The sequence below is a fragment of the Semicossyphus pulcher genome, unplaced genomic scaffold (genome assembly GCF_022749685.1).
Source record: "Semicossyphus pulcher isolate SPU_LCO1_2020_fin unplaced genomic scaffold, fSemPul1.0.p SCAF_21, whole genome shotgun sequence".
NCBI lineage: Eukaryota > Metazoa > Chordata > Actinopteri > Labriformes > Labridae > Semicossyphus > Semicossyphus pulcher.
The window spans coordinates 6,462,651-6,476,886 of record NW_027211695.1 but is presented as its reverse complement, the minus strand read 5'-3'; the positions used below and the strand labels follow the sequence as shown (position 1 = coordinate 6,476,886).

The 14,236-nt window shown below is 42.0% G+C and overlaps 1 protein-coding gene across 1 annotated transcript in view; it reads left to right on the top strand.

The window, feature by feature from the left end:
* Positions 1 to 14,236, top strand: part of LOC138600386 (adhesion G protein-coupled receptor L3) — a 242,443-nt gene that overhangs the window by 122,110 nt on the left and 106,097 nt on the right. The window contains exon 5 of the mRNA XM_069671786.1: positions 2,926 to 3,035. Coding sequence (XP_069527887.1) covers positions 2,926 to 3,035 — 110 coding nt within the window. The remainder of the gene's footprint in view (positions 1 to 2,925; positions 3,036 to 14,236) is intronic.

The window sequence follows — 14,236 nt, the reverse complement described above, 5'->3', positions numbered from 1 at the left end:
AACAAGGCTAGTGTGAACCCACCCTCAGGCTAATAGATTAAAAGAAAGAACCATTTTTTTTAAAGCATGTAACATCGTCGTTTTTAATCCTCATAAATGCATATTATCTTTAACCTTATCACATATTTTAACATCAATACAGAACATCATATTCTCGTTTTACTTGTCACACATCCTCAAAATAAGCCAACAACTGCTTCTAAGTTCCTGCAAAGCAAGAACTGCGTGCACCAGTCCATCCATGCAAGTGTGTTTCCAGCCTTTAGCAAGTTACATCACTTCTTTCCACCTCACTTCTAATTCCATGTGACACTTAATCTTAACTTGTGTTCTCACTCTCTGATTACAACCCCCCCCTCAGTCTCTCAACTCTCCATAGAATAAACCAGAAATGGTAGGAAGGAGGACGGCTGTCGAGATGAGAAGCTCGTACAGGAGCCTCTATAATTGTTTCATAGGCTTGACCTCTTATTTATTTGACTGGCATTTACTGCCTTGGAATTAACTCTTCATCGGCAGTCCTCAGACAGCAGACTGGATAGAGTGGCAGTGGGTGATGCGGGGGTGGAGGGGTGGGTTCATGAACCCATAAAGCACACATGGGAGAGACTCGGCAGACCATATCTCATTACTGGCTCGGCTGGAAATGAGATGGGCCCCTTTTTTGCTTGTCCCTCACTGGTTCGATTGATTAGTCGGCAGCCAATCAATGTTAATTAAGGTGTAGAGAATCCTTTAATTGTGGCGTATGAATCATTGTGTCAGACCCCGCCTTGACCTTCATGAGACTTACACTGCGAACGCCTTGCTGGGAAATAAATACCTCTTATATATTGCAAGATAATGGTCGTCCGTAAATGAGTGTAGATTTGATGGACGGCCATCCTGTATACACTTGAGTTTGCTACGACAGAGCTCAGATCGACCTTCATTTCCCGTCCTTCACTTTGCGAACACATGATCAATACCTGTCAAAACATTTAAGAGTTAATGTTGTGAGATAAGCGTTTGCTATTATGTGCGGCGAGACGCTCTCAGTGCATATGAAGTAGGGCTTTGATTGATGACAGCCAAAAACAGTATGGCACGCGGGAACACCACCGGCAGCGTAATTGTGCCTTTTAATGAAGACCTACATTTCATGTTGGAGCTGATTTCGCACTCAGTTGATTGTGTCCACACCACCCCGCTTCCTCTCCACCACCACCACCGCTGCCATCCATCATTCAGTAATAACAATGCAACCTGTAACATTGGTTAAAGCTTGGTTGGATGTCCATGACGGCCAACTCCTCTAATAGAGAGATGAATTTAGCCATGACAGTGACTCCTGAACCTGAAAAGAATAATCATAATAGTCATCATCAAGTAATAGTCTCTCAACATTGAACACATTACACAAGTTTTGTCCAATAAATCATGTTTTATTTCCTTTATATTTTCAATTTGATTGTTTCAACCAGGCTGGTATTTAAGGCTGATTTCCCAATACTGTACAAAGTCTATTAGGTTCTCCATTCATCTTGTGAGTTCCCATAATTACAGTGTGTCTAAATCAATGTTACAATCAGCCCTCTGAAACTGCTTTGAAATAGAGGGTAGAAGAAGAAAAATTCAAATGTCCATTGATACAAGATATACCACACAACTCTGCAACCACTTTTCAAGATATATTAATTCATTCCACTTTTCTGCCTGTGCAGTCGTCTGTCCAACATGAGCCTGATTCTGCTCGAGGGCTTCTGGAAGTGTTTTCTTGCCATTGTTTCCAAATGTTGCTAAGTGCAGCTCACGGTGGATTCATGTTGGGTCTCTCTCTAAGTAACGTAAAGTAAAAGAGTAGTCTGCTCTTTTTGTGGCTTGAGATAACTTTGGTTGTGATTTGGCGCTATACAAATAAAATTTGGTTGATTGATTGGTATATCTTTCAAATGCAGTACCTCATTGTAACCCGTCAGGTGTCAGACGAAGCGATTAGCTGCACGCTGCCTTTTTTTACATTTTCCAGGGCAAGCATTTAAAGTGAGTGATACATATGACTGTTATAGAAAGCAGAAATAGATTTTAAGCATGTACAGGACAAAATCAGCAAAGACATAAGAGGTACAGTTTTGTCCACAGGGGGCGCCAAAATCAACACAAACCCAAAGTTCCTCAGCAGCTTTTTAAATATATTAGATATCCTCAAATCAAGTCCTGGATTAACCCTCTTCTGCCTTTAGGGATTTAATTGTGTACTTGCATGAATTTTTGGAACTTGTCGTAAGTCGTATTTTAAAATATCTGTTCTTGTCGTCCCATAATGCAACTAATACCTTCTTTTCAAGACTGTTTGCATCTTGTAAGTGCCAATGCTAGTCAAACTCCACATCCACAACTTTTAAAATAAATCAAGGTCGCAAAGGCCATGATATCCTGACTGTTAGTCAAACTACCCACAATGCATAGTGTTACTAATTAGCCCTTATTGTTTGGGAAATGCTGATATCAGTCTGGCTCTACTCCCCCAGTTTGTAAAACAGACTTCCTGTGAAAAAGTCTTCACATTCATCCCAGTGACATCATTATGACCTCATTAGGGTTCTGTTAAACTTAATCCATCTACTTCCACAGGTTGAGTAGTAATACCCATCGCAATAACAGTGGCTCTGCTGTTGTAGGTGTGACACCCTTTAGTCGTCAGTTCATGTGCCTTGTGTGTATTTAAGGGAATCCTATGTATTTAAATGAAGAGAATATATGAATCATTTCCTCAACCAGTGGAGCTTCTTAATCTTCATAATCTCCACCACAGAATTAAATACTTTCAACTTCATTACCCACATACTAAACATCTAATGTGCTGCTTTTTATTCAGGCCATTTAAAACTAGGCTGTCTGCTGTTGTTGCCATTTCCTCTAAAACACCTTCCCTTCTGTTTTCAGATGTAATAACCGGACCCAGTGTGCTGTCGTGGCCGGACCAGATGTATTTCCCGACCCCTGCCCGGGAACCTACAAATATCTGGAGGTCCAATATGAATGTGTGCCCTACAGTATGTATTCCTTAATTCTCTCACACTCTACAGCACCTCCTTAATGCTCTTATCCATTCTCATTTCCTATAAACAGCAGTGACTCATCAACAAGCCAATCGTCACGCATGCTAGTAATGTTCCAGATGCTCCAAAATATCTCCAATGTGTCATCCGGTTTTGTGGAACAGATTAAGACGCAGCAGCGGATGTGGAGAAATGTGATGATTACTGCGATCTGTGAAACATAACACCCTGTTGGAGTACAGGAAATATTATTGACAGTGTTTTTTGCATGTGAAAAATGATAAATTTTATCACTGTGGCGGGAACGTTCACCCATTGACAACATCCTGTTTATTATGAAACGAAAACATTGTGCTGTTTTGACCATTTCTCAAGACTGTGAGGGCGTGGCTAATCAGGTTTTGATTGACATCTGCCTGCCTCACACAACAAGAGGGTATGTGACAATCATAGTAGTACAGCCCCAAACAGTATGTTTGACCCCTGACGTCTTAAAAGTATTAATTTCAATTGGTCACTGAACGGCGAGTTACAAATGCTTTGCTACCAACGTTATTGTTCGCAGTTAGCATACAAATGTTTGCTGATAAGCCCCTATTTGTACTCAAAGATATGAATGCAATGCTAAATGATAGCTCGATAGCATTAGCTTGTGGTATATTTTTACGGAACTCCCCCGCCAATGCTTGAGACCTGCTGCCTAAAATAGCTCATCAATGGCGTTAACCGTTATTACTTGGCCAAAGGAGGTCGCTAGCGCTTGTTGTTAACAGCTGAATAGCTGCCATGAGCCTTTTTTTTGCTGTGATTCATTAGCAGAAGTAATTGCGTAATTTTCCCATCAGTTTACAGAAATTCCTAGGGCAATATTTTCGTTTCAATTACAAATTTTATTTGGATGCTTGCTATTACGTAAATAAATGGCAAGTTGCAAAGTTAGCATCCAAGAAGACAGTGGGATAAGGTTGTACAGCAGTGAACAGAAGTTAAAAGATGCGCTAGCCACAATTCAAGTCCTAGTTTGTGTTTACCGTTCTACAGTTCTATTGTTCTGCAAATGTAATTTACAGACTGAAAACACGCACATTGTTTCATCTCAGTTTGTGTCAAATTCATTGAAACTAACACCAAATTGCCGTGAAAATAGACATTAATTATATGATATATGATGCAGAATTGCTGTATCGTGATATTATCATTATCGCGGACCATGATACGTGTCGCGTATCATATCATGAGTTACCCTGCGATTCCCACCGCTAATGGGAATTATGCCAACAACATGCTAGAATGAATAAACCGACATAAATGTGTGTCTCCACAGATGCCCGTGCTTGTGCTTGTCAGTGCCTGCCCATCAGCTGCCCCAGCTCACAGCACTTTCATATTTGTTTTAGGATTCATGTCCGATCATGTCTTGTCTTTATTAGTGTAACAACCAGCTGAAAAACGAAGCGTTCTTGTTGTTTTCGGTTCAGTTCAGCTCAGTGGACGCCAGTTAAAGCTCAGACTAGTGAGACATCTCTGAGGGGAGTAAATAAAAACAGATTTAATTAGTGCAGCAGGTGAAAAATGCTGTCAGGCTCACGCACATAACTTGAGTGGAAACATTTGGGCTGGGAATGGAAGGACCAGCATGGGGTGACAGGATGAGCACACAGACAGAGGAAGTTCAGGTGAGGAAAGAGGAAGTGGCATGGACGCCGCCATATGACCTCGTGTATTGTGTTATAATGACCTTTAAAGTGGAACAACCAAAGTCACCATAATTACGCCTGCCAAAATTCATGTCATGTTTAGTTGCTGGAAATTTTTGATCACAGGCGTTTTATCGGTGTGGCCTGCAGCTGCTGGGTTTAAAGTGAACTCTAATAATTCACATTCAAATCATCTTTTGAACATTTGATGTCCTTACATGGTTCTCTCAGTAGTCGGCCTGACAGGAGCTTTCATGTTGTTGAGTAAAAACCATTTCTACCTGTGATCCAGCGTTGGCAGATGGCTCTTTTATACCACACTCTCTGCAATGTGCACATTTTGCCATCTCAGCCTCTCAGTGTCAGAGTCTTTGCAAGGTGTCTGTGTAGAACACTGACACTATTAAAGCTACTGCAAGGGAGAGGAACACAACTTTAGTCCACTCTTTTAAATTCCCTGTGTGATTTACTTTTTTTGCCTCCAATTTGTTCCATTAGCCTCTTCGCTGCTTACGTTTCCATTTACTCCCATTGGTAATCAAGTTAGCCATTGTTTTACCAATTTGTCCAAAGGTCGCTTACCTGCCAGAAGCTAACAGGGGCTTGTGTTTCCTCCTACTCAGATTGTCAACCAACCATGCCATTGCTTTTCGAATAGTCCTAACAAGTTTACTAGCAGAAGCAAAGCTGGATGTTGATTGTTTGCAAGCATTTTTTACCTACCATAGTGAGGCTTTAAAGTGATTGAGTGCATGCTTTAAGCCTCTGGATGCACCCTTAAGGACAACTTTTCCCAAATGAGGGGTCATTGTCCACTCGAGGATCTATTTTCGCCCAATCCTACCTTACTTTTTCCTCATCCAGCACATGGCACTCTTGTATCATTGCGAGTTGCGTACCATCCTGACTTTAGCTTGGGATAAATTATTTCCCTTACTATAACCCTGGCTACACCTTATGGCCACATGTAAAAATGGCGCCTCTCCAACATAGTGGCTTGGTTTTCCCTGCCTGCTTCATATTCTGGTGACACATCCCGAATAAAATCCAGCAGGATAGTTAAATAGTTTCTGGACTATCAAACTTCCAGCGATAGAGAGTTACAAACACTCTTCTAACACTTGCTTAGCTTATGCCAGTTCCAGTCCAATATCCCAGTCTTTAAACCCATTGGCTATAGTCCGACAACAATATATCTCCTGGGTGACGGCCAATTTCTTTGGCTGTCTGGTGTCGCCAGCGGTTATTTCGATAAGCAATAAAGGATATTGGGACCTAGACTTCCTTTTTCCAAGCGATGGTCCAACTATTAACTTTAGATGCAAGAATGGAGTTGGAGTAGAGAGTTGTCTGAACTTTAACGCAGATATCTGCTTCTAGAGTTTCTAGGATTCTGCCCTTTTTTGTTCTCAACATGGTTTTCCGATACGCAACCAAAGCCTGCTAGAAAACGATTGGACATACGACTAGAACGCCGACACCAAAAATCGTGTCACTCGCCTACAGAGTCTGCATTCATACACCGCTTCTGTTTAAAGAGATAAATCCTACCCTGATTCCTTTCCTTTCAGCTAAGGCTACTGATGTCACTTTTCCAAATTTATATCGAGGACAGTCGCACAAAAGCTCCCCTCGAATGCAGAGGCTCGGTTTTGCCACCCTGTCCCAATCTTGTGACAGCATGTAATAGCCGTCCTGTCCAGTGGAAATTCTGTAAAACCCAGGGGACCCACAGCTTTCCCATTCAGTTGTCTACCCACCTTCCACTTTCTTTTTTAATAATATACTCAACTTCCTCAACAAAAGCCGAGTCAAAACAGTCTGCCGAATTGTTGGGAAACTGCTTCTGGCAGCTTTGTTCCTGTAACATGGGGGCTGCCTATTAGGTTTTTCACCAGGGAGGGAAAACGGGGGCACCTTGTCTGGAGTAACTGTGGATTGTGCCCAGAGCCATCGTAGGATAAAGAATTCTGCTGGCAACGCATAAACATTGCAGAAGTCATGTAGGCGTTTATTTGTATATTGGGCTTGAAGCAAAGTGTAAAACGGTCACTTGAGACACATTTTATTGCGGGGTGTGAATGCAATTCATCTGTGACAGCCCAGCGGACTCTCTCCTAAACTAGGCAATCAGATCCTTTTAGCTGGAATGAGCCACATTTCGAGACACTTCTTGTTTGTTTTGTGTCTTGAAGCACCAGGTCAATGGACATCCCATGCTGAAATCTCGTCTTTTTTGACACATAATTACGTGTTTTCATCGGCAAAAGTGTATTGTTTGAGAAGTGGCAGCTCAGTCGTCAATGGGCTTTCGACACAAGTCTCCTTTCCAAGTTCCTGAGACAGGCTGAAGGATTTGAGTGTCTAATAAGCGGAGCAGCCACCCATGACTCCGACTCTCCTTCAGTGGTGGAGTTCTGACTCTGTATTCCACTGACAAGCTCTAGGCCTTGAGTCCTAATACTCTTTTTCTTCCAAGTCCTCCCTCGCTTTCACTTACATTCTGTCCTTTAAGTGCTCTCACTGCCTTTTACCCCCGATATCCCTTTATTTGCTCCACAACTTCAACTGCTCCTCCTCCCTTCTTCTCCGCCACCTTCCCTGACAGCTTTGAATCTGTATTCCACTTGAGTCGCTCCTTTTTTTTTTCTTTGAGGATAAATTACAACTCTCCTTCAGATATCTTTATAAGCCGGCGAGATTGTACGATCAGATGCGCTGTTAATAACGCTGGAGGAGTGTGCTAAATCGATGGACACATGGCCGCGGATGCAATATTGATTTTATTAATTTGCAATTTGATCCGCTCCATCAGTTGTAATGGAGGGGGAAAAAATGTTACTACTAAGAGCGTCTGCGCTGTGAGGCAGTGTCACAGCATGAGGCAGTTCATCATATTTTCATTTGAGCTGCTGCCTGAATAATTATTTGATATTAGCTGCGAGGAAATGGCATCAAATTGAACAACAAGGAAGGGGAAATCGCGCTGATGGACAGCTAAAACAATAAACAGGCTTTTATGTTTACCCTTGTTTGTCAAGCTAACATTTAATTTTTCATCCACCACAGGACTCTTTCGTCTTTGTCCTGCATGCTCCCCAATGCACTCTCCAGATTAGCAAGGCTACCCTCGGGCAGAAGTGATGTCCTGACCCTTTATGAGGACTCATAAACATGACGGGGCTCCAATGGCTGACATCTGCCTCCGCCCCGCCCTCTCACCTTGAGCGTCCACGGTTCAGCAGAGAGAGGCACGTCTATTCTCTTAGTGCCTTATTAAAGCCCTCCGACTTTCTCTCTGCGCAACTTTAACAGCTCCTCCCAAAGGTTGAGCTCACAAGAGGTCAACACAACCGAGTCTTCCTCCTACTCAACCCTGTTCTTCCTCGGCAGTAATGAAGCGCTAACATCCCCTCGGTGGCCCTTTAAATTCTCAAACTTGTCACACATGAAAGCAAACCTGTGTTGCCATGCTTTCCAGTTTCTGTTGTTGTTCTGCTACCTTTCTTGTCCTTGAAGCATCTCTCTGCCGTAATTAGATGTACCTTTCTGTGTAGTTTCCATGGCAAATTTGCTAATTTGGTCCAGGCGAGCGGTCAAACCCCCTCGTCCCCCTAAAAAATTAGGCAGGGGATAATTACACGTCCTTTCAGAGAAATGCTTTGTTCAGTTCACTTTTCAAAATTGACACTTCAGTGTGTGCAGCAAGACGAGGTGGAGGGAAAGAGAGAGACGGAGAGAAGACGAAAGGAGAGAGAGAACAAAGGAAGAAAACCTGCTGGCAGTCTGATGCTATACATAAGCCACTAGTTCCCCCCACTGTTTGCAGCTAATAAGGACAATGTAAAATCCTGTCTCGCACAGTGGGATCCAGCTCAGCCCTGTCAGATATTCCTCACACTTCGGAAGCTAAGCCAGGACATATAATCATGCAATCAATTCTCAATTCTTGAGCTTAGTGCTGTATAATCCTGAGCTCGCACCTCATAGGAACTTGCGATGTAATTCGTCAAGTTCTTTTACTTCCAACTTCCCCTAATTGGGTTTTAATTCATTTTGCTAATAATAACACACCTAACAAGTTCAGGGGGGCCCTCGACGAATAATGGAGTAGATTGTTTTGGCATGTTTTGCTCAGCACCTGCTACCAGTCTCTGTCCTTCTGTGTTGGCAGGTGAAACCATGAAATTGATGCTGTACACACGGCTATCGCTTACAATGCAGCTTGGGCAGAATGTGGTGTGATTACAGGGCCCATTATGCAGTGGTCACGCAGAACGTAAACGCCACCTGTGTGACCAGGATGGGACTTCATGGCTGTAATAAGGATGCCAGGGTCTCAAACTGTTTCAATGTTTCTTCACAACTAAGGATCATGGGTGTTTAATAAAATTAACGTCCCAGCAGTTGTTTGAATATTCAATATATCACACAGCGGCCATTTTCCTCTGATATCACCCTCAGAATGGGAAGTTTAAAGGATGTTATAATGTTGTACTGCTGTGTTTCAAGTTGAAAGTCGTATAAAAGTACCTTATCATTATTACTTTATAGTTTAGCTAAAAGGACAATGGGTATTGAAAGTACAGAGAGACTTATTTCAAGTTAAAACAACTTATTTGATAACCCATTAGCTACTGTTTGACAAGAGCTAACGTTAACGTTCAATCCCTTGCTAGCTAACATTTCTGTTTGATTGTGGGACACAACTTGATAAGAAGGGCAATAATTCCTATCTAACTAGCTGATGGTAATGTTAGCTCTGAGATGATTGAATGCTAATATTCAAGTTAAAACAACATATTTGATAACCCATTAGCTACTCTTAGACAAGAGCTAACATTAGCGTTCAATCCCTTGCTAGCTAACATTACTGTTTGATAGTGTTATACAAGTTGATAAGAAGGGTAAAAAATCCTATCTAACATTTTGTTAGGTAGCTGATGTTAGTGTTAGCTTGGACTTGGTTGAATGCTAACATTTAAGTTCAAACAACATATTTGATAACCCATTAGCTACTGTTAGACAAGAGCGAACATTAGCGTTCAGTCCCTTGCTAGCTAACATTACCGTTTGAAAGTTTTACGCAGTTTGATACGAAGGGCAACAATTCCTATCTAACTAGCTGATGGTAATGTTAGCTCTGAGTTGATTAAATGCTCACATTCAAGTTAAAAAAACGGATTTGATAAGCCATAGCTACTCTTAGACAAGAGCTAACATTAGCATTCAATCCCTTGCTAGCTAACATTACCGTTTGAAAGTTTTACACAGTTTGTTAAGAAGGGCAACAATTCCTATCCAATGTTTATGTTAGCTAGCTGATGGTCGTGTTAGTTCGGACTTGGCTGAATGCTAACATTCAAATTAAAGCAACATATAACCCATTAGCTACTGTTAGACAAGAGCTATGTTGGCGTTCAATCCCTTCCCAGCTAACATTATCGTTTGATAGTGTTGCACAGTTTGATAAGAGGAGCAATTATTCCTAGTTAACGGTGAGGTTAGCTGGCTGATGGTAGGCTAATGTTAGCTAAGAGTTGGTTGAATGCTAACATTAGCTGTTCATTATATTTGATGACTAATAACATACCATTAGACATCAGCCAACGTTAGCACTCAACCCCAATTCCTAGCTAGCTAAAATTATCATAGGAATCAGTGCTCTTCCTGTGTAATCCTTTGACACTGTCAAACGGTGTCGGATATTATGAATTCAATAATCTCCATTACTCCATTCTACTTCCCAAGCAACCTTCTCAAGGCTGTTCTCTTAGCCTGGGATAATCTTGCAGCAACTTTTTAAGCTTCTTGAAGAGTAGATCGCTCTACTTGATGCTATCAGTAAATCTACTAAGCAGATTGTAAGGGGTTTCACTGGCTTTTCGGCCTTGAGCTCTCAAATCCACGTTCATCAGGTCGAGTGTGGGAGTCAACACTGTGACAGCAGATACATCACACAACCACACCCTCCGCGCTCCCTGGTGAAATCCCTATGACCATTAGCCTTCTTGTTCAGACAGCTCCCCCCGACCCTTCTCCCCACCTGAGCGACCAGCTCCTTGTCTTCCCATGTGTGTGCAGGAGGCCTGTAATCGCATCACATCGCTCAGTGACAGCTGACCACTCCCTAACCCACACAGAAAGCTCTGATGACTATGACTCTGTGTCACATCTCATATCAGATTTACACTGATGTCATGGCCTGAGATTGCAGAGATTGATCGTGTCACAACTCTTTGGTTGTACACAGAGCTTTGCAGAAATGTCCTGGGTTTTTTTTCAGTCCAACTGAACTCACGATCAGTCAAAAATAAATGGAAGCACGTTGAACCTGAAGCTTCTGAGGGGGTGTTTGAGTCAGTGCTAACTCAGATTGACAGGTTAGCTAGCAGGCTAGTTTTCTGCAGCAAATGGAGTGACTTACCGAACAAATATTGGCTTGAAAGCTTTGACAGACAGCATTTTTATCGCAGTAATGCTGAAGAACAGGGACCACACCAGCATCTACACTAAACTGCTTTAAAACTAGTAAAACTATGAAGATCGTTCAATGTGTTACGGCACACTTGCCAAGTTAGCTAATCCGCTATGTAGCCTGCAAACCGACGTTAGCAGTGCAGTTTTCCACAGTAGATTTCTGCTTGGTTGATCGTTCTAAGCAAAGATGCACGAGAAGATGTGTCCTAGTTTCTAGGTAAAAAAGAGGCATTAGCTCGGAAGCTAATGTGTGTTGTTGCATTTGAAATGCTATGGCTGCTGTCTGGCTGGAAGTCGATGACTGATGGTGTTGCTTTTAGGATATGTGATTTACAGAGTGGATGTATAAACTGGAGCAGAAACACAATATGCGGTTTCATTTCAGTTTCCCCTTTAATCAATCATAAACACCTCGGTGTGCAGCCTTAGTTAGGAAGTGGAGTCACATGTGTAGCCTTTAAGTCTGGGAGAAATGGCTAAAAACAAAAAATGGCATATAATTTTCATTATATGATTCAACTACAAGTTAAGGCTAAAAAAACATCTGATTATCCTTTATCACATGTTGAATAAAAGGTCAACCTCCCTGTTTTATTAACATATAATAATGAATAAGTAGCTAGCTGTAAAACTACTGCATTAATGTTTACATTCCTATAATAAAAAGGTTGGTAGTGTAGCAGTTCCGGAGCTTGGATTCACAACAATCCTACAGCAGACAAAAAATGATATTATTTCCTCAGTTGAGATAATTAGGGAGACTGTGATTACTACTGTGGATAAATGGTGGTGTGAAAGGGGTGAATGTGGACATGTGGAAACTGTTTCCCCCTTCTAATGGCTGAATAAGCTGCTGTAATCTATCAGCTTCTTATTCTGTGCCGGCTGCTGTTTTACTCAATAACATACAAACTAGATAATCCTCGCTGTTTCATGGCCAGACATAAAAATGCACATTCTAACGTATCGGAATAAATGCTCCTACACGCCGAACAAGCTACTAACGTTATAAACACTTCCATTAATATAACACCAGCAAAGCTTTTATCTCAGCGTTTCTTCCACACACACACACATGCACTCTGACTCCGACACATGTCTGAAAGAGTTGTTGGGGCGCCAGAAGTCGAGGATATAGCACTAATTAGAGATTGGTCTCTTCAGGGGGTCTCTCCTTTTAATGATCACCCTACTAATCAAAGCTCCTTTTCCCTTTCCTCGCCGTTTATTCCTTTCTCTGTTCACTGGTGCTCCTCTACTTCCAGACTAAACACCCTCTTTCCTTTCTCTCCTCCCTCCATCCCCTCTGTTCTCCTCCATAATTTCAAGGTCCTTGAAAATCAAGACATATTTCAGGAGGTGCAATTAGGTTATTTCTGCTCCAGTTGCCGCTATGTTCCACTAAAAAAATATTTAATTTTGTTTTTCCGAGGCTGAACTTGTCTTTTTTTTTTTTCCCTCCCTGTGTTGGTCGGTCCCACGTGGGTAGCGGGTTGGACGAGCGCCAAGTCCTTGCACCTGTCCCTCAAAGAGACACAAACACACACAGGCAGGAGAACAAGCACACACACACACACACACACACACACGCAGCATCCTGCATTGTCAAGGTTATAAGATAGCGTAGCAGCTTCCCAGCACGAGGGAGGGGGGAAACGATGGAGACAGAGATTGAATAAGTACGAGGAAGGAGCACAAAGAGAGCAGACAAGTTGTTGAAGGGGGGGGGGCGAAAAAGGTAGGGTGTTGAGAAATGGAACCCATAATGATGGTATGGGAGACTCATGAGCACCAAGCGAGGGGGAAAAAAATGGAGAGAGAACACAGAGAAAGAGAGATGGCAGCCTGCGTGTCCTCCCCCATCCTTAGGCACATGCTATTCAAAGCCTCGTAATTTGCGTCATTAATTAAAAAGCTGATGGGATGGAGTTAAGGGGTTTGCAACTCGTCGGTTGAGAGAGAGAGAGACAGAATGGGAAAAGAAAAAGAAGAGAAGGGGGAGATATTGCAAAAAATATTGCAGCCATCCCGCCATGAATCTCTATTAGCCGCTAATGATACCATTCTGATACCTCTCAACCATTAGTGTGAAATTGGGAAGCGTTAATTATTCAAATGAAAATCCATACAGCTGCCGCTCACACGACGGGGTCGGCGCTCACAGTCGCTAAAGGTCCCCATTGTTAGCTGCTCGGCATGTGTTTTTAACAGGGAGTCGAGTACAATGGGTTTGCAGAGGTGAGAATTATGCATTATATGAACACATATAATATAGACGGCATTATGCAGCCGCTTTATAATTGAATTTTATAGACTATGGTATGGCTGAGCAGCTGGGTGCTTCTGCATTGTCTGCCTCACATTTAAAGCTGTATCACGTTCAAAAAAGTTTTTCAATTTTAATCATGATTTTTTTTTTTAAATCTGACTTGTAGGTTCAGCTTATTCAATTTGATACAGCAGCTTGACCAATTAGGTAAGCAGCACAATCAGCCATGTTAACTTTCCAGCTGTGTGTGTTTGGCAGAGTGAACCACGCAGCAGCCAAACTGTTACGAGCTGAATGCAACACGGTTCAGCGAGTTATTGTTTTGCCCAAAAAAAATCTGCCCCAACCTGGCCAAGCAGTGTATTCCCTTAATTTATAACCTGGTAGAACATTTATCTTGATTGGCTGTTGCCATAATTGTCATAAAAGCAAACTGACCTAGCGGAGAGAACGTTAAAATTTTACATATAGCACCATGAAATTTCTGTTCCCTAGAAAAAGAATATGTTGGCAAGTGAATGAGAAGCATCAATTTTTGTAATGTATTACCACAAAGTAGCCTCTTGTCAGCCCAAAATGTTTTAGCTACAAAATAAAAGCCTGGACAAAGAGGTACAATAGAGCACTCCATCATCATGTGTCTGATTTACTCAATAACAACCTTGTTCCTGAAAACACTGCTGGCTTCATGCAACTATTGGCCAATTTCTCTTGCAAATAACCCACGAAGCCTTCAGAGGGTTTTAGAC